Source organism: Paramormyrops kingsleyae, chromosome 8 (genome assembly GCF_048594095.1).
Source record: "Paramormyrops kingsleyae isolate MSU_618 chromosome 8, PKINGS_0.4, whole genome shotgun sequence".
NCBI lineage: Eukaryota > Metazoa > Chordata > Actinopteri > Osteoglossiformes > Mormyridae > Paramormyrops > Paramormyrops kingsleyae.
In genome coordinates, this window is record NC_132804.1 from 1,584,580 (window position 1) to 1,606,331 (window position 21,752).

General features: G+C 46.6%; 1 protein-coding gene across 1 annotated transcript in view; it reads left to right on the forward strand.

The window, feature by feature from the left end:
• Positions 1–21,752, forward strand: part of ptprga (protein tyrosine phosphatase receptor type Ga) — a 198,490-nt gene that overhangs the window by 161,476 nt on the left and 15,262 nt on the right. Inside the window, exons 14-17 of the mRNA XM_072714954.1 lie at positions 2,545–2,680; positions 6,564–6,602; positions 7,038–7,129; positions 20,037–20,128. Of these exons, the coding sequence (XP_072571055.1) occupies positions 2,545–2,680; positions 6,564–6,602; positions 7,038–7,129; positions 20,037–20,128 (359 nt within the window). The remainder of the gene's footprint in view (positions 1–2,544; positions 2,681–6,563; positions 6,603–7,037; positions 7,130–20,036; positions 20,129–21,752) is intronic.

The window sequence follows — 21,752 nt, forward strand, 5'->3', positions numbered from 1 at the left end:
CACGGATCGGCACCATGTGAGCACGAGGGCTAGCCCCCAACGCTCCAGCAAGCACGGTGCTTCGGGGGGATGAGGCCTGCCGTGTTTCCAGCCACCATTCGGAAGAGGAACCTTGGCGCGCCATTCCTGTCACAGAGGCTGGGAGGCAGTAAGGCTCACTGGGGTCTCGCATTCTGCCAGCGTTTGATATTAATGTTTATTTGTTGTACATTTAACACTGAATATTATTAGAGGAACAGGAATTAAATATGACGAAACAGCCAATAATCAGCCATTTCTCGGATTATTAGGGTTAAATCGCATTAAATGTTAGGAGTTAAAGTGGCACTTTTCTGCATATCAGCGTGTTAATTGGGGTCGGGGTTCATCCCGCTTTGTCCCCAGTCCCCCACTACCCTGCAGCCACCCATCCCCCCGCCCCATTCTGAAGTTGTCTCTGTAGCACTGGGGGTTATGGGTCCAGGTTAACATTCTGGGCACAGCGAGGGGGGCGCTGGGGGTCATGAGGGCATAATTTCCATTTTCCGGTAATTACTGGACTTTTAGTGTGGAAATCTGTTGAGCTCCTCTAGTCATAATGTCTAGTGGGAAAAAAAACCATTAGGCACAATTTGAGTATTAAAATATGCTAAAATTAAATGTCCACATATCCTTCTATTTAAAATAAATAAATAAATCTTGTTGGGGATTCTACCCCCCTGATGCCGGTGTGTGATGTGATCGACCGCTGGAGGGCTCCGGTCAGAGAGCACTGAGTCGTTAGACAGAGTTAGGAATTTTACTACGTAGGAGATTATAATCCCACATACAAAATGGAGCACTTAAACAGGATTGCGACGTGGACTGAACTGAAGACAGAATTCTAAATGGACATAAACAGAATAAAGACATTGAGGCACATGACACTGTTACAACAATACATTCAGCACTGAAGCAAAAATCACTATAATTATAACTATGCATTACCTACACGAACAGCCTACATCCATTAACTTAAACAAACATTAACAGACCTGTTCATTAGGATATCGGCGTATCTAACACTAAATGCGTCCAACCGGCGAACGCAGCCGGGTTATATTTATTCGCCAAGCGAACTCGCGGCAAGCGCTTATACAACTTTATAATATCCGCTAACCCATATAAACATCGCATAGGCGATCGTGTAACACTCATATAATTCCAACATTAAATGCTTACATCGGCAATGACTTCTGCTTCAGCTCGGCGCTGTAAGGAGAGAGATAGAAAAAATGGCAACCCCCACTTTACACGACAACCTCCCGTTTTTTCCCGGCAACCTCTAAACTAATATATGCTGCAATAAAAGTCCCATACGGAAGCAATACAGTTATCAGAGCGAGAGTCCCAAATCGAAAGAATTCACAACAAATCTTATTTTATTTTCTGAATGTGAAGGTTATAGGCTTGCCCGCATGCGTGATGAAACACACCAGTGAGCGAGATCAGACACGGCTGGACAAGTGAACCTTAAAAAGCGGTTTCTGAAACCAAGCAGGTCTACTGACAATGACGACAATGCATCTGAGATACATGAATCTGAGATGTGAAGTCACTGATGCTATGGCGTGTAGTGAACAGAAATGATCTGATTTCAAGTGGGCCGCAGCAGACTGTAATTAAAATGCTACAGCCAGATAGGTCTGCATGCATGTTTTGGTTTGTTTGCAAATAGTTTGTGTTCTGTTTTATTTAATCTGAGAATATGCAAGCCTGAAGCTGAATAAAACACTTTACCTGTGACAGTATAGGCTTGCATGATTAATTTTTGCATTATGCCAATGAGTCTGTTAACAGGACCTCTTTTATTTGAATTAGCCTGCTTTTCAATAAAAAATGAAACTACATTCCTTGATCTCATTCTTTAGTAGCCTGACTATCCGTTATTATTAAGCTCAATAATAAGCAGAGAAAATATTTTATGGAAATTCTCCCATTTGTCCGAGACATTGAAATCTTCTGGCACCAGTTTTTCGTAACGCTGACGCCAGTGGGGGTCGTGGGGGTGTGGGAGGCCTTTCTAAGAATGAACTTGTTACAGATACGCCTCGTCAGCGCCTTCAGAAGTGCGTGACCATGTGCTGTCCTGAGTCGGAACCTGATCATGCAGCGAAGGAGTATTTATAGGGAACAGCAGCGCCCCTTACAGGGCACAGAGGAAAGGGCAGCGGGAATGACAGCGCCCCTTACAGGGCAAAGCGGAAAGGGCAGCGGGAATGACAGCGCCCCTTACAGGGCACAGAGGAAAGGGCAGCGGGAATGACAGCGCCCCTTACAGGGCAAAGCGGAAAGGGCGTCGGGAACAGCGACATGTAAGAGGTGTTACGGTTGAACCGCAGATTGTGGGTAAACTGTGGTTCTTAGCATTCGCTGCTGCTGTCTCCTGAAAAGCGGTGGCAGTTTCTTTGTGTGTTTCATGCTGCAGCTCTGAATGATGCAGAGGAGATGTATGCCATGTGCTGGCCTGCCTGTTCCAGCGAGAGGCCTGTCATCAGTAATCCTGCTGCTGTCTGTCCCCCACAGAGAGGAGCACAGTGTCCAACATGAAGAGCCCAATCTATAGCTCCAGCAAGATGGAGTGGATAATCCCCTTGGTTGTGGTGTCAGCCCTCACCTTCGTCTGCCTGGTCCTGCTGCTCGCCGTGCTGGTCTACTGGAGGTGAGTTCTGCCTGCCTGAACCCCGTCATGCACCATCTCGTCTGCCAAGACCCGCAGTTCAGCTGCTGAGCTTCGGAGGATGCAGCGAGAGCGCTTGTTGTCATGGCGATCTGCATCCTCAGGTCACTGGGCTCTCTTTGAACCATGGATCATCTGGGGTGCTGCATATTTTTTAGCTCCCCAGTCTGATTTCTGGGTTTAAGGATGGGAAATAGCCAGTGCTTTAGGAGCAGTGGAGACGCTGGCAGTGGGGCGACGCTGGGGGTGGGGCGACACTGACAGGGAGGTGGCACCATGGTGAGGGGCGACGCCGGCAGTGAGGTGGTTCCGGGGTGCGGCCCGACGGCGGCAGTGAGGTGGTTCCGGGGTGCGGGGTGACGCCGGCAGTGAGGTGGTTCCGGGGTGCGGGGTGACGCCGGCAGTGAGGTGGTTCCGGGTGCGGGGTGACGCCGGCAGTGAGGTGGTTCCGGGGTGCGGGGTGACGCCGGCAGTGAGGTGGTTCCGGGGTGCGGGGTGACGCCGGCAGTGAGGTGGTTGCGGGGTGACGCCGGCAGTGAGGTGGTTCCGGGGTGCGGGCCGACGCAGGCAGTGAGGTGGTTCCGGGGTGCGGGGTGACGCCGGCAGTGAGGTGGTTCCGGGGTGCGGGCCGACGCAGGCAGTGAGGTGGTTCCGGGGTGCGGGGTGACGCCGGCAGTGAGGTGGTTCCGGGGTGCGGGGTGACGCTGGCAGTGAGGTGGTTCCGGGGTGCGGGGTGACGCTGGCAGTGAGGTGGTTCCGGGGTGCGGGGTGACGCTGGCAGTGAGGTGGTTCCGGGGTGCGTGGTGACGCTGGCAGCGGGGCCATACTGACAGTAGGGCAGCGAGTCGCTATTTAGCCATCAGCACTTCCACAGGCCCGTGTCTCTTGGCCACTGGCCCGGAACGGTGCACCGATACGGGCCATAAAAGCCACCTAAATGAGATTTACCATCCCCCAGTGGTGTGGCTGCCGTCAGCACTCCACAGAGCTGCTTGCAGAAGCGCTTTTTGGGCATTTTTTTGGCACCCTCTGCTTCTCCCCAGCCCAGTCACACCACTACGCCTTGGCAGTCAGGCCCAGAGCTTTCACATTCCAAGTGGCTGACCTTTCCTGCCCCCACCCGCTGCCCCCCCCCCCCCCATCTTATTCACAGCCACCCGGGCATGATCACCAGTCACCAGTGACTCCTTGTGCCCCGTCCCAGTCCCCCATTCCCCTGGCCTGTGGGGGTGGGACACACCATCTGCCGGCCTTCATGCCGTGGCCCCCTCCCACATGCTAGTAGCTCTTTACACTGCAATCAGGAGCCCTGGGGGGGTGACGGCCATGGCCTGCCTGGGCACTGTCAGCACACTGGGCAGGAGGGCAGAACTGCCGGCCCCATTTCTCACATCCACCTGCCGTTTTTATAGACTTCAGCTTTTCTACTTAGTAGCAGAATAGATTGTCTTTACTGGCATTGTGCAAGTAGTGAGCACTTGAAGTTCGCTTTTTGCATATCCGGTCCAGCTCTCCTGTAAGACGCAGCAGATACAGGTGAGTCAGACACAGCGCCAGTCGCTCTTACTTCTGGCCATGGGATTCAAACCAGCAACCTTCTGGACACAGACACCAATTCCTAACTAGAAGAGCCACATGCCACCTGATATAGTTACTGGAGACTGCATTCTGCCAGTTTATGGTGCTCTCCTGTGTCAGATGAGGGGGTATGAACGAGGTGACATTTTGATAGATAATGACAGGCTGACAGAGCCCAGGCCCTGCTGATCTTAAGTGTCTCCTCAACTCTCGCTGCGAATGGCAGGGACACGGCGACTCGGGCCTTGTGGATACGGTGCCTGGAGCCTGTCCCATCACAACACGTCAGCAGGGGGCGTATCAGAGTCCCTGCATCACACGCTGTGTTGGGGCTGCAACAAGCATGTGGGGAGATGCATAGAAGCGGGGCGCCTAGCTACCCCCCCCCCCAACCCCACCCCGCTGTGTGATCAGGAAATCTGCCCCAGCATGGGGTGACCGCAGATTCACTACAGTTAAGAGTGACATTTGCAAAGGTTACTTCAATTAGTGTTAGCAACTGCGATAAACAGACACACGCGCACACACCACGCACACACACAGACTCACACACACCACACACACGTGCACACACACACACACCACACAAACACACGCACACAGACGCACACACGCACACACACACCACACAAACACACGCACACACACACACACCGCACACACACACACCACACACACGTGCACACAGACGCACACACACATACACGCACACACACGCGCACACACACACACCACACACACGTGCACACAGACGCACACACACATACACGCACACACACGCGCACACACACGCGCACACAGACGCACACAGACGCACACGCACACACACGCGCACACAGACGCGCACACACAAACACACGCACACAGACGCACACACGTGCACACAGACGCACACACACATACACGCACACACCACACGCACACACCCACACACACGCACACACACGCGCACACACAGACGCACACGCACACACACACCACACACACGTGCACACAGACGCACACACGCACACGCACACAGACGCACACACACACAGACGCGCACACAGACGCACACACACACAGACGCGCACACACAAACACACGCACACGCACACACACACGCACACACACACACCACAAACACGTGCACACAGACGCACACACACATACACACACACGCACACACACGCGCACACAGACGCACGCGCACACAGACGCACACACACATACACGCACACACCACACACGCACACACACGCACACACACGTGACCCCGTGTTGCTTTTATTGCGCACCAGTCGCATTTCAGGTTTTACGACTCCGGCTGCAGATCAGCTTGCCTCACAGGACGTTCCTGGCATGCTAGCAATGCACAGCGTACAGGGCCGGCCAAAGGTCATCGTCCTTCAGGCTGCGGGAGGTGTGCCATTTTAACCCTCCTTGTCCGGATATCCTCATGGGGGGTTGGGGGGCAGCAGCTGCTTGGCAGTCCCAGCCGGGCTGTGGGGCACTTTGGGAAATAGGCCTGTCCTCCCCTGCTGAGAGGAGAATTAGGGTGACAAGGCTGTCACTTGGAGCAGGACTGCCCTGAGCCCCCCTGAGCCCCCGCCTTTTGCCACGCTTTCCCCGGCTGCCCTTCTGAGGCGAGTAGAGCTGTTGAGGTGTGAGATTCCCTGGCTTCCCTGTTAAAGGAGAGAATCTGCAGCTCCGTGCTGTTTATTAGTGCAGAACAGCATCTCTGAACACTGACTCCTGTAGCTGAAGGTGCTCAGAAGAGCACGATCACCTGGCCTTCTGTGACAAACCTGCAGACTGACCATGAGGAGCCTCCCTCATCCGGCTGGGACTCCTGAAGGGCGGCCGCTCACTAAGCCCACTTCATTCACAGGCTGCCATTTCAGCCGCCCCCCCACCCCCTGTGATGCCGGCAGCTTAATCCAATGGCAGATACTCAAGGTGGTGGGGGGGGACGAAAGGCACCGCTTGTTTGTGGATGGGGTAGGGAGGGTTTGGAAGGAGTGCGGGAAAAGCTGGGGGTCGAGGGACACTGGTAATGCCATTGAGCCGCTGGCCCCTCCCCCTCCCATAGCACTGGAACCTGATTCCGCTGCTGGGGCAGTGCCGCCAGCAGCGGGGGTGGCTCTGTGGACTAGCGGGCCTCCTCCAGCCCTCCCCCCCGCCTATCGCTATAGGCAGGGTGACACAGGCCCCCAGTGGCCCCTCCCCCTCTCCTCCAGGCCTTGGCAGTAGCAGCAGTATGTGAGGCTCGCTCCCGGCTCTGCCTGCCACCTCCTCTTCCTCCGAGGATGACCAGTCTCTGCTCCCTATTCTGTCTGAAGTACAGGTAGGCTGAAGCCCCCCCCCCTCTGTGCCAGGGAGCCACCAGGACTGGGATCCTGCCCATTCTTCCCTAGAGCCACTTTCACTCACTTCCTCCTCTTTTCCATTTGTCTATCGCCTGGTTCTTCCTTCGCCGGTCATGTGTGTGTGTCTTATCTGTTTGTTTTACTTTGTGTTTGTTTTGCGCCTTACCGGAACATTCCGCTCTCCGACAAGCCGTCGCGGGGCTGACGTTGGTGTCACGAGTCTGCCGTTTCTGCCACAGGCGTGGCGTGTCTGGCCTCTCCAGAGCGCTGCCGACACACCGCCCACAGAAAGCAGGGCCATGCTGGTTTAGGTGGCCGTCGCTTCGGTCTGATTAATGGACGTCCAGGGTGCCATCTGTGTTTACTCTGGCGGGGTGGCTGCATAATTTACGAGGCGCCCTTTGTGTCTCCAGGAGGTGCTTCCAGACGGCTCACTTCTACGTGGAGGACAGCAGCTCCCCCCGTGTGGTCCCCAACGAGAGCTTCCCCGTCATCCCCATCCCAGGTGAGCCCCCCTCACCGCAGCAGGGCGCTAGGCGGGGCTGTCGTCATGGTTACCCATAGCTCATTTTGGTCATGGAGGCTGTCCTGACGACTGGACCCCGCTGTGACTCCACACGCCAGCGTGAGGGTCTTAGCTTATGGTCAGTCCGTCTCTGTGCTTCTTTCCAGGTATTTTTTTCTTGTCATACACATATTTCTATATTTGTCTGGCACTGTAAGTGTTCCTGGAGCTGGTTTTTAAATTACGTTACTGCTTTGAGGGTTTTTATGGCAAATGCCACAGGATGCTCTAAGAGAAGAAATGTCCTACAGCTGGCGAACTCGATTGACTTCTGCTCAGATGGAGATTCGCAGAGACCAGCACAGACAGTACGCTTCGTCTTTTCTGGCTGCATAGTTCACTGTCTGCTTTAACCATGAAGCTGGTCAGCTTCTTGCTGCAATAATAGCTTCTGCTCTTCTGGGAGGGCTTTCCATTAGATACTGGAACTTTGCTGGTGGGATTTGCCGCCATTCAGGTTGGGTGTTGATGCTGGGTGATCAGATACCTCTCCAGGAGCTCATGTGATCGGGCACCTCGCAGCTGAACTTGATCCCAGATGTTTGGACCTTCAAAATCATGTCACACTGACCAGAGCAGCTCTAGCAGGGCATAAATGACTTGCTGGAAAAATGTCGTCTTGCGATGATGCCAAGTGGAACGTCATTTGTTGGCATTGAACTGTCAATGTTCGTGGCTGACGATTTCATGGCTATGTGCTTAATTATACACCAGTGCCTTAATGAGTGTGTCTTAATTAGCTAATTCCAGTAATTAATAGGGGTGTTCACATACTTTTGGCCATGTAGTGTACACTGGATACCGACAGTATGGTATCTACTGCAACTACATGGTATCCTATAGCTACAGACAGTTTCTACTGTAACTACATCCTATCTATCATAACTACAGACAGTTAAATGTCTACTGTAATTACACAGTATTCTATAACTACAGATCTTACACTGTCTGCTATAACTACAAGGTATCCTATAGCTACAGACAGTTTCTACTGTAACTACATCCTATCTATCATAACTACAGACAGTTAAATGTCTACTGTAATTACACAGTATTCTATAACTACAGATCTTACACTGTCTGCTATAACTACAAGGTATCCTATAGCTACAGACAGTTTCTACTCTAACTACATCCTATCTATCATAACTACAGACAGTTAAATGTCTACTGTAATTACACAGTATTCTATAACTACAGATCTTACACTGTCTGCTATAACTACAAGGTATCCTATAGCTACAGACAGTTTCTACTGTAACTACATCCTATCTATCATAACTACAGACAGTTAAATGTCTACTGTAATTACACAGTATTCTATAACTACAGATCTTACACTGTCTGCTATAACTACAAGGTATCCTATAGCTACAGACAGTTTCTACTGTAACTACATCCTATCTATCATAACTACAGACAGTTAAATGTCTACTGTAATTACACAGTATTCTATAACTACAGATCTTACACTGTCTGCTATAACTACAAGGTATCCTATAGCTACAGACAGTTTCTACTGTAACTACATCCTATCTATCATAACTACAGACAGTTAAATGTCTACTGTAATTACACAGTATTCTATAACTACAGATCTTACACTGTCTGCTATAACTACAAGGTATCCTATAGCTACAGACAGTTTCTACTCTAACTACATCCTATCTATCATAACTACAGACAGTTAAATGTCTACTGTAATTACACAGTATTCTATAACTACAGATCTTACACTGTCTGCTATAACTACAAGGTATCCTATAGCTACAGACAGTTTCTACTGTAACTACATTCTATCTATCATAACTACAGACAGTTAAATGTCTACTGTAATTACACAGTATTCTATAACTACAGATCTTACACTGTCTGCTATAACTACAAGGTATCCTATAGCTACAGACAGTTTCTACTCTAACTACATCCTATCTATCATAACTACAGACAGTTAAATGTCTACTGTAATTACACAGTATTCTATAACTACAGATCTTACACTGTCTGCTATAACTACAAGGTATCCTATAGCTACAGACAGTTTCTACTGTAACTACATCCTATCTATCATAACTACAGACAGTTAAATGTCTACTGTAATTACACAGTATTCTATAACTACAGATCTTACACTGTCTGCTATAACTACAAGGTATCCTATAGCTACAGACAGTTTCTACTGTAACTACATCCTATCTATCATAACTACAGACAGTTAAATGTCTACTGTAATTACACAGTATTCTATAACTACAGATCTTACACTGTCTGCTATAACTACAAGGTATCCTATAGCTACAGACAGTTTCTACTGTAACTACATCCTATCTATCATAACTACAGACAGTTAAATGTCTACTGTAATTACACAGTATTCTATAACTACAGATCTTACACTGTCTGCTATAACTACAAGGTATCCTATAGCTACAGACAGTTTCTACTGTAACTACATCCTATCTATCATAACTACAGACAGTTAAATGTCTACTGTAATTACACAGTATTCTATAACTACAGATCTTACACTGTCTGCTATAACTACAAGGTATCCTATAGCTACAGACAGTTTCTACTCTAACTACATCCTATCTATCATAACTACAGACAGTTAAATGTCTACTGTAATTACACAGTATTCTATAACTACAGATCTTACACTGTCTGCTATAACTACAAGGTATCCTATAGCTACAGACAGTTTCTACTGTAACTACATCCTATCTATCATAACTACAGACAGTTAAATGTCTACTGTAATTACACAGTATTCTATAACTACAGATCTTACACTGTCTGCTATAACTACAAGGTATCCTATAGCTACAGACAGTTTCTACTGTAACTACATCCTATCTATCATAACTACAGACAGTTAAATGTCTACTGTAATTACACAGTATTCTATAACTACAGATCTTACACTGTCTGCTATAACTACAAGGTATCCTATAGCTACAGACAGTTTCTACTCTAACTACATCCTATCTATCATAACTACAGACAGTTAAATGTCTACTGTAATTACACAGTATTCTATAACTACAGATCTTACACTGTCTGCTATAACTACAAGGTATCCTATAGCTACAGACAGTTTCTACTGTAACTACATCCTATCTATCATAACTACAGACAGTTAAATGTCTACTGTAATTACACAGTATTCTATAACTACAGATCTTACACTGTCTGCTATAACTACAAGGTATCCTATAGCTACAGACAGTTTCTACTGTAACTACATCCTATCTATCATAACTACAGACAGTTAAATGTCTACTGTAATTACACAGTATTCTATAACTACAGATCTTACACTGTCTGCTATAACTACAAGGTATCCTATAGCTACAGACAGTTTCTACTGTAACTACATCCTATCTATCATAACTACAGACAGTTAAATGTCTACTGTAATTACACAGTATTCTATAACTACAGATCTTACACTGTCTGCTATAACTACAAGGTATCCTATAGCTACAGACAGTTTCTACTCTAACTACATCCTATCTATCATAACTACAGACAGTTAAATGTCTACTGTAATTACACAGTATTCTATAACTACAGATCTTACACTGTCTGCTATAACTACAAGGTATCCTATAGCTACAGACAGTTTCTACTGTAACTACATTCTATCTATCATAACTACAGACAGTTAAATGTCTACTGTAATTACACAGTATTCTATAACTACAGATCTTACACTGTCTGCTATAACTACAAGGTATCCTATAGCTACAGACAGTTTCTACTCTAACTACATCCTATCTATCATAACTACAGACAGTTAAATGTCTACTGTAATTACACAGTATTCTATAACTACAGATCTTACACTGTCTGCTATAACTACAAGGTATCCTATAGCTACAGACAGTTTCTACTGTAACTACATCCTATCTATCATAACTACAGACAGTTAAATGTCTACTGTAATTACACAGTATTCTATAACTACAGATCTTACACTGTCTGCTATAACTACAAGGTATCCTATAGCTACAGACAGTTTCTACTGTAACTACATCCTATCTATCATAACTACAGACAGTTAAATGTCTACTGTAATTACACAGTATTCTATAACTACAGATCTTACACTGTCTGCTATAACTACAAGGTATCCTATAGCTACAGACAGTTTCTACTGTAACTACATCCTATCTATCATAACTACAGACAGTTAAATGTCTACTGTAATTACACAGTATTCTATAACTACAGATCTTACACTGTCTGCTATAACTACAAGGTATCCTATAGCTACAGACAGTTTCTACTGTAACTACATCCTATCTATCATAACTACAGACAGTTAAATGTCTACTGTAATTACACAGTATTCTATAACTACAGATCTTACACTGTCTGCTATAACTACAAGGTATCCTATAGCTACAGACAGTTTCTACTCTAACTACATCCTATCTATCATAACTACAGACAGTTAAATGTCTACTGTAATTACACAGTATTCTATAACTACAGATCTTACACTGTCTGCTATAACTACAAGGTATCCTATAGCTACAGACAGTTTCTACTGTAACTACATCCTATCTATCATAACTACAGACAGTTAAATGTCTACTGTAATTACACAGTATTCTATAACTACAGATCTTACACTGTCTGCTATAACTACAAGGTATCCTATAGCTACAGACAGTTTCTACTGTAACTACATCCTATCTATCATAACTACAGACAGTTAAATGTCTACTGTAATTACACAGTATTCTATAACTACAGATCTTACACTGTCTGCTATAACTACAAGGTATCCTATAGCTACAGACAGTTTCTACTCTAACTACATCCTATCTATCATAACTACAGACAGTTAAATGTCTACTGTAATTACACAGTATTCTATAACTACAGATCTTACACTGTCTGCTATAACTACAAGGTATCCTATAGCTACAGACAGTTTCTACTCTAACTACATCCTATCTATCATAACTACAGACAGTTAAATGTCTACTGTAATTACACAGTATTCTATAACTACAGATCTTACACTGTCTGCTATAACTACAAGGTATCCTATAGCTACAGACAGTACAGTTTCTATTATAAATGTATGGTGCAGACCATAGTCCACTGCAAATAAATAGTATGCTGTTTGTTGTAAGTACATCATCTGTAGTCTGCTGTAATGACATAATGCACTCCCATGTAACTATATACATACTATTCTGTCTATTTTAACGTAGGTAACAAAATAACTAGACTACGCTTTGCTCTGCTTTGGTGTTTCATTGGTTGCTCGTCTGCCTCTTCCGCGCTCTGAGTCATTAATCTCTACGAAGGACACGGCGTCGTTTATTTGCTAATTTAAGTGCCAGGTCTATTTGTAAGCGTAGGTCACTAGTTCTGACTATTTATACTGCAGTGTACGTGTGCTATAGCAAGAGTATTAAACAGCACCCCAGGTCATCCTGGAACCGTGTGTAATGTTCTTCCTGACTTTCTTTAACACATCAGGAATATCAATTTACCACAGAGAAGTGGATTGTGTAACGCTCACACTTTCAGCCATCTTGTTAACAATGCGCAGTACTGACAGATTACTCATGGATCACATAAACATGTGTTTTCTTTCTACACCTTGTAATGAGAGTCTGAGTGGCTGTTCTCGTCAGGCCTTCGGTGACTTAGTGCATCCTTCGTCCCTCAGCTCTCAGTCACGCTTTCTCCACCGGTGAGATGCTCTGGTGTTTATGCAGGTCTCCCTGCCGTCTCTCTGTACACAGAAGTCTCTGCAGGCTACGTCCCGGATGTGCATGGTCGTTCTCCGCTCTCGCACCCGGGACTGGGCGGCGCTGCCCTTCTCTCTGTTTTGTTATATGCACAACCAATATCCCCTCGTTCCTGCGGAAGCCTCCGAAAAGAAGTGATTATGATGAAATCCAGTTTAAATCTGTGACTGATCCACTAGAGAGAGGTTTCAGCAGGCTTAGTAAGCAAACAAAAAGTATTCAGTACTCCGAGGGTGTTTATGTATGGTGCTCTGAGAAATATATATAGAAAAACTTTTGGAAAACTAAAAACTCAGGTTCTGGTGTTCTTCAAAGTGAGAGAAGCTAAACTGGAGACCCATGGTGTGGGGGTCACCAGGTCGGAGATCGACAGACGATCTGAAAGCTGATGCAAACTCTGAAGACAAAGGCTGTAAGATTCCATAGAGTAATACTTGATTATTGTTGTTGTTTTGTTGTGAGTGAGTCCCCTAACTCACCCCATTATGGAAATGCCATTGTTACAGATTCCGGTGTATGGATATGGGAGATTATAAAAGGTCGCATCCAATTTGCACTGAGAGGAAAGCGAGAAAAGCTGCAGCTGTCGCAGCAGAAAAGTTTAGCGGGGTGTGTTTCCTCTCTTTAATGATTCCCTTGTTTCTTGTCAGTTTCTGTCAGGGGAGTCAAAAAATGTTTGCTGTAATTAGTGACTGTCAGTTGTTATTTTTGGTTTCTCTGAACTTTATTAAAACTTCAAGTGAAGAAACAGTCCTTTCAGGATGAGAAAGTATTCTGTCTTAAAATATTGGAGATTCTCGTGATGTAAAGAATCACAAGGTGGCTTTCAGATTAAGCTTTTAAGGAAAGTTCTCAGCTGTCAGATGGGTGATGTTCTGAGGAGAGGTGGTCGGCATTATAAGCTTCTTCCAAGTCTTCTACCAACTCCTACCTTGAATGAAGTCTGAGAGACTCCATCAAAATGTTTCTCGTCTAGCCATTAGAAGTTAGATTGTTGATAAACTTTTTGAAACAAAGAGCCATTGTTACTGTGGGAAACAAGTTGTCTAAGAGAACAATGTTTAAAATGGCAGATTTCCAGGTGGGAAGTTAGTAGCTCGCTTGGCCGGTGCTCTTCCGGTGCAGGACCAAGATGCATTGTGGGTTGTTTTGGGCCTTTGGCCCCCCGTCAAGTTCAGGTGCTCTGTGGAGAGGTGTACTGGGGTGCCAGGAGTCCATGCGTGGGGCTTTGGAGAAGAAGAAGAAGAAGAAGAAGAAGAAGAAACTTTATTTGTCATTGCATAAAATACAACGAAATATAGAGTTGCCACTCTTGGTCAGTGCTTCAAAACGAATATAGTTGAAAATAACAAATATGTATAAAAATAATAAATAAGTAGCAGACAGGTAAAAACCCTTCCATTTCACTCTCTCACACACCCACCCTCTCCTCAGTCCCAACGTAGCCCACACTCACTCACTCATACACTCCCCCCAAGCCTATTCACCACTCCTCTCACCCAAAACATTAGTCCCTACCTCCCAGACAAAACAAGACACTCCCCTGCAGGTATAACACCGTAGCAAACATAGCAGCATGAGACTATAAAGTGCCTGGTGATAAAGTGCGAAGGTGATGAGGAGAAAGTGCTCAAATACAATTTCCAGAGACACAGTTAATCATGGCAGACGATGGGGGGGGGAGGGGGTTGGGGTGGTGGGTGCCCAATGTCTGCAGAGGGATATTGCTTTTGTTAAGTGAACGTATGGCCCAGGGAAAAAAGCTGTTGGAAAGTCTTGTAGTGCGGCCGTTTATTGACCTGAACCGCCTGCCGGAGGGAAGCGGGTTGAACAGGTGGTGGGCTGGGTGGGCAGAGTCTTTGAGAATGGACCTGGACCTGGAGAGGCAGCGGGAGTCGGCGAGCTCTTCCAGGGAGGGCAGAGGGCAGCCTATGGTCTTTTGGGCTGTGTTAATGACCCTCTGCAGAGCCTTCCTCTTCTGCTGAGCATCCCGCATACCACACTGTGATGCTGAGGGTGAGTATGCTTTCGATGACTGACTGGTAGAAGGACACCAGCAGCTTCTGTTCCAGATGGTTTTTCCTGAGAATTCTCAGGAAGTGCATACGCTGCTGGGCCTTCTTAGTTATTGCTTTAGTGTTGGTGGACCAAGTGAGATCTTCGGCGATGTGTACCCCTAGGAATTTAACTGACGCCACCCGCTCAATGCATTCCCCGTTAAGATTTAGTGGAGCATGGGCAGTGCGTTTGCGTCTGAAGTCTATGATGATTTCCTTGGTTTTTATTGTGTTGAGAAGTAAGTTGTTTGATGTGCACCAAGTTGCAAGTGACTGCACCTCATCTCTGTACGCTGTCTCATCGCCCCCTGAAATGAGACCGACCACTGTGGTATCATCTGCGAACTTTATGATGAGGTTGGAGGGGTGGGTGGGGGAACAGTCTGATGTATAGAGTGTGTACAGGAGTGGGCTCAACACACAGCCTTGGGGGGAGCCAGTGCTGAGTGTGAGCGAAGGGGAAAGATGGCGACCGAGTCTCACTTGTTGTGGCCTATTGGAGAGGAAGTCTTTAATCCAAGCGCAGGTGGAGGGGGGGAGGCGTAAGTCCAGGAGTTTTTTGACCAGAATGTCTGGGTTTATTATATTGAAGGCTGAGCTGAAATCTATGAAGAGCAGTCCTGCATAGTTACCCGGGTGGTCAAGGTGTCTCAGCGTCGCATGGAGGGTGATGGCAATGGCGTCCTCGGTGGAACGGTTTGCCCTGTAGGCTAACTGGTGGGGGTCAAATGATGGAGGGAGGTAGTCTTTGATGTGCTTGGCAACCAGCTTTTCCAGGCACTTCATTGCCACAGATGTTAATGCCACAGGCCTAAAGTCGTTCAGGTTTTTGCAGGCAGATGTTTTTGGAACTGGAATGATGGTAGAGGATTTCCAGCAGTATGGGACGATGGCTCGGGACAGGGAGATGTTGAAGATCTTAGTGAAGATTCCTGCTAGTTGGTCTGAGCACGCCTTGAGTACCTTGCCAGGTACTCCGTCCGGTCCAGCTGCTTTCCTTGGGTTAACCTCCCTCAGGACCCTCCTCACCTGATGTTCCTGGAGGAGTAGCGGGGTGTTAGTGAAGGCTGGGGGGGGGGGGGTGCTGATTGACCATTTGCCTCGAACCGGGCAAAGAAGTTATTTAACTCCTCTGCCATTGTAGCATCGGCGGAAGGGGGTGTGATCTGGTGGCCCTTGTAGTTGGTGATGTTTTGCAATCCGTGCCACACTTGACGTGGGTTCTTGTCTGTGATGTTTCCCTCTATTTTCCTTTTGTATGCGACCTTAGCAGCCCTGATGCCCTTCTTCAGGTCAGCTCTGGATGCACTGTACAGTGCCCTGTCTCCTGACCTGAATGCTGCGTTACGGTCCCTGATGAGGTGCCGCACTTCACTCGTCATCCAGGGTTTTTGGTTGGGGAATACCCTAACGCGTTTGGTGATGGTGACCATATCAATACAGTAAAAAATGTATGTAAGCACAGTCACTGTAAATTCCTCCAAATCGTGGCCTTCAAAAAGACTTCAGTCCGTGGTTGTGAAGCAGTCTTGAAGCTGGGAGAGGGCGTCCCCGGGCAAGGTGTTGATCACCCTGGTGATTGGCTTGCTTTTCCTGATGTAGGGAGTATAGGAGGGTACGAGATGCAGCGAGAGGTGGTCAGACTGGTCAATGTGAGGGTGTGGCTCTGTTTTATATGCATGTTTAATATTACAGTAAACATAGTCAAGGGTGTTGCCCTCCCTGGTGGCACATTTCACATATTGGGTGAATTTAGGGAGAACAGCTTTCAGGCAAGCCTGATTAAAATCCCCAGCTATTATGTGTACCCCATCCGGCTGGGCCTGTTGTTGTTTACTAATGCATCCATGAAGATAGCTTAGAGCTACGTCCACGTTAGCATCTGGGGGGATATACACAGCCGTAATGGAGACAACAGTTAGCTCCCTAGGTAAGTAAAAAGGGCGGCAGATGACAGTTAATGCCTCAAGATCGGGGGAACAGTATTTATGAGTAACATGGCTTTGTGAGCACCAGTCATTGTTAATGTAAATGCAGAGACCACCTCCTCTTTTCTTACCAGAGTCACTGTTCCTGTCGTTCCGGTGAATGACGCGGCCTGCTAGCTGCACAGCTTTGTCGGGTATAGCAGGATGTAGCCAGGTTTCAGTTAGGATCAGCACACAGCAGTCCCGGACGAAGTTGCTGTTTGCTATCCGTAGCTCTAGGTCATCCGTTTTGTGCACGATGGATCTGACGTTTGCCAGGAAGACGCTAGGGAGCGGTGGTCTGTGAGGATCCTTCTTTAGCCTCTTTATCAGGCCGGCTCGACATCCCCGTTTCTGTTTCCTGTCCCGTCTCCGTCGTCGCTGTCTGTGAGAGCCGACAACAATCCATGGAGATCCCGGTGTCCTCCATATTTCAGGTGGTATGTTGTTGGCTTGTTGGAAATAGTCCGTGATGGGAATGCTGTTTTGAAAACCGATGCTGATCGGGTTTTTGCACGACTGTATACGCATTGTGCTTGGCAGAGATCACCATACAATTGCCACGAAATACAAACTAAACACATTAAAAAGCACCGAACTACAGGGCACCAAGCCGCAGCACTCACACGCGCCGCCATCTTGCCGTAGACGTAGTGGTTCGGTGACACACGCCAGGAGGCATGATGGGGACAAGGGACATGGTGGATGAGATGCCACAACACAAGACCCCGTAAATTGGACCTACAGAAGTGCACGTGAGGTTCTGTGACCCTGGAGTGAGCAGCAGCTCTGATGTTAATGTGTCAGTGGAGACTTTGCTTTGTAGAAGCCCCACAGCACAGCGGCCTCCTCCATGTCAGCAACTCCGTCTGGAAATGGATACTCGGTGTTTACCAGCTCAGTCCCTGCTCTTATTCTCCATTATCGTCCCATCGACATGTTCATCTTCACGTGACATCGCAAATCATCGGTTTGGGAACCAAGCTTCAGTGGGCTTTAATGAAAAATCCATGGAAATGTCTCGCAAGAAGTTTTTATCTGCGTCTGGATAAGAGGGCTAGACGATGGGAAAATGAAATGTCGTTGCCGGGGTGTCATTTGTGATAAATGTGGCTTGTTTTTTACAGCGTCCGTCAGCCTATGATCAACCTGGTAACAGTCTGAGAAAATCAATAATTTCTTTTGTGTTCTTTCAGTCCATATACAATATGGACTTAGTTCTTTTTTTCTGCTAGACTTCATTTTATGGTCTAATTCTGGTTATCTAATTTTTTTATTTAATAATTGATTAATGAGGTTGCCAGTGTGCACCTTGTGTTGCCATATTTTTTTTACACTTAATTCATTTTAAAGGGATAGAGAATAAATATTTGGAAGTTGCCAGTGTTCCGATTTAAAACACTGAAAGGTTTCATTTTATTTAGTTAATTAAAAAAAAAGTTTTGTTCCGGCGTACCCTTTTGCAAGGAAATGGCCGTGTATAATGATATTAAAGAATTTCAATACGGTATAAAACCCGAATGCGTGTAACCTCTGTGATATGAAGTCTGTACATTCTGTTAGGACGACCAGTGTTTGTGTGTATTACATTGTGGGGACATTTGGCAGCGATTATTTTTTGTTATAATACATAGCTAGTAATTTTGTGTATGCATTTCTGTGTGTTTATTTGCTTGTAAGACGTATGCGTATAAACATAGTGACTTGGTGTGAGCATGTGAGTTCCCCTCAGAAAAGCCCTCCCAGGAAAAAAAAATCCCTCCCACATAAATGGAACCGTCAAAATGCGACGGCGAAGTTTTCAGTCAAATAAACAGTTGATTATTGCAATTTCTCACTCTGTTGCGTCTCTACATGCATGGCAAAGAAGGAGAGCGAGGGGAAAAGAAAAAAAAACTTTCTGCAAGTCCTTGCTCTGATTGGACAGGTTTTCTTTTCACGTTCATTGGACATAAGTTGGGGGAGAGCGAGGCTTGCGTGACAGTGAGATGTGACATGGGATTTCAGTAGGGGAGTGTTAGGACGAGCATATGTGGGAATAATGAGTCCACTGCTGCGTTTGCTAATTGTCTCCACAGGACCTCCTTAATCTTCTCTTAAATGTGCCACCAAACAATATGGCTGCCAGATCTTGTTTCGTTGATTACAGCTTGCATACTTTCTTAAAGCGGAGTCTCTGAAGTGTAAGCAGCTCTTGTGTCTCTGCTGGCTGGCGTATGTACGCGCTTAGCCACACTGTAGTGTTGCTGAGGGCTTCTAAGCAGGGGCACCAAACTGGCTTCCGGCATCAACAATAGTCAATCATGCTGCTTGCAGGAAATCTACGATCCACGAACCTTGTGTGTAGAGAAACGTGGGTTTATTCATTAGTCAGATAATTATCATTCTCTCCTGTAAGGCGCATCGAACGGGTCCCATGCTAGGGGCCTTGTACCATTAAAATGGTCCTATGCTTGTTGCATAACATGGTATTTAGTTGCCAGTTTAATTCCTAGCAGGGCTGCTGATGTTGATGTTGTTGAGTTGTTGTGAAACAAGAGGTGAACTGCTGATGCATTGTGAGTGACAATGTCGGATTTTACAGGACAGAAGAATCGTAAGTAATTAAGGTGTAGTTACTGTGATGCATGTTGACCTGACTTCTTAAAACAAAACGCTCTATGTCAGGGTTGGGCAGTCTTATCCGCAAGCGGCCGCTGTGTATGCAGGTTTTCGCTGCAACTCCCTAATTAGATAACTAATTAGAGCACTGATTGGCTGAAGAATCCTCACACCTGGGTTTGAACAGCTGACCTACAGGTTATCCCAAAAACCTGCATGCACACGCTTTGCGAATAAGATTGCTCACCCCTGCTCTACGTGTTAAATATATTGAAAAGACACCTCTTGAGTAAGGTTCATAAATGGGGAGAGATGACAATCATCTAAGAAACATCTTGATAACTAAGCTGAATGATCATTTCTGCTTGCGTTTCAGATTCATGTTGATGTTGTCCTATTGGTGCAGCCTTGTTTCACCTGGGAACAGTAACTGTCTCTCTTTCAGATGACATGGAGGCCATTCTAGTGAAGCATTTCATCAAGCACGCCACAGAGCTTTACTCCAATGATCAGCATGGATTTTCTGAAGATTTTGAGGTGACATCAACTTTGCCTTATTCTCCATCTATTTCATTAGGTTGCAGCCTCAGATTGTGAGTCTGTATTAGCTCATTTTCTCCCCTGGCAAAGGCTGGCTGTCTGCTTGGAGGTGTCACGGGAGCAGGGGGGGTCCTTTAAATGATCTCGGTAACTCCTGCTTCACACAGACATACATCCAGTGGGCTGGAGACCGGCCCACGCTCCATGGTTCTGAGTGTTCCTGCTAATGCCAGGTACAGATGTGAGGAAGGCTGTCAGTCTGTAGTCAGTCTGTAGTCAGTCTGTACCTTTCGGCCATCTCTCCTGGCCACTTGATTTGGCCACTAGGACCAAAAAAGACTCAGATTCAGTTGCAGCCTCTAGCCCTTTGCAGTTTGGGCAGAGGCATCATTTCTCTGCTAAGGTTTTACAGGAACAACATCAAAATGTATCAAAGGAGGTTTTTTCCATTTTATTTTCCTCTTTTTCCATCTGTTGGTTAAGAACGATGCACCCCCATAGGGTGACGTTAGGGCTGGTTGGGGTGACATTAGGGCCGGCTGGGGTGACGTTAGGGCCGGCTGGGGTGACGTTAGGGCCGGTTGGGGTGACGTTAGGGCCGGCTGGGGTGACGTTAGGGCCGGCTGGGGTGACGTTAGGGCCGGTTGGGGTGACGTTAGGGCCGGCTGGGGTGACGTTAGGGCCGGTTGGGGTGACGTTAGGGCTGGTTGGGGTGACATTAGGGCCGGTTGGGGTGACATTAGGGCCGGCTGGGGTGATGTTAGGGCCGGTTGGGGCTTTCTTGGAATCTGAGAAGTGACCTATGCAACAAAAAGGCTTTACCGACAAAGAACTGCAGGATATTGTAGCCTTTGTATTGATTTATGTTGTTGGTACGAATGAGATCATATTTAATGAAGCAGTATCTAAATTCTCTGCATAGTGGTTTATCTGTTATTGGCTGGTCATTGATTCGTCACTGTTTTTCATTTCTTTGGATCTTAAAGTCAATAATTAAATAAAGGTATCTGTAGGCTTCAGTCTATGTGAGTGAAAAAGTCATAGCACACAATAGTACAAATGTTTGTAGCAAAATATAGGAAAAAGCATTCAGCTAAGAGGCCACACACAATTAAAACTTGAGTATTAGAGAATACAAAGGATACAACTTTGCAAAGGCTTTCTTTAGCCTGAAAATATACCAAGAAAGTGACAGGAAAATGAGCAAACATGGGGGAAATGTTTTTTTTTCCTCCCCTATTTTTCAAACACAAATGTGAGATTAGCACAAGAGTCCATTTAAAACGTATTTCACAGCTAACAAAACAGCCAGGAAGGGGCCATATGCAGCCTTAGCTAATTATAATGACTGAAGACACTCGTGCAGGACGTGGCCCATTCAGGCGTAGCTGTACCTGCATATGCTGCTGTCTAATTAAAAAAAGGGGGAAAAGCGTGTTTGCCACAGCAGCCGCTGCTTTCCCGTCGTGCACACCGGCTCCCCGAGGACAGACGTGCGGCTTGTGCGTCTGTCCTGCACCCAGCTTTTGTGGGCATTGCCCCGGAGCTCTGGACCCCCCATACATGTAACCAGAGCCAAAGTCCAGCTGCAGCAGGAGATATATAAAGCCCCCGCCATCTG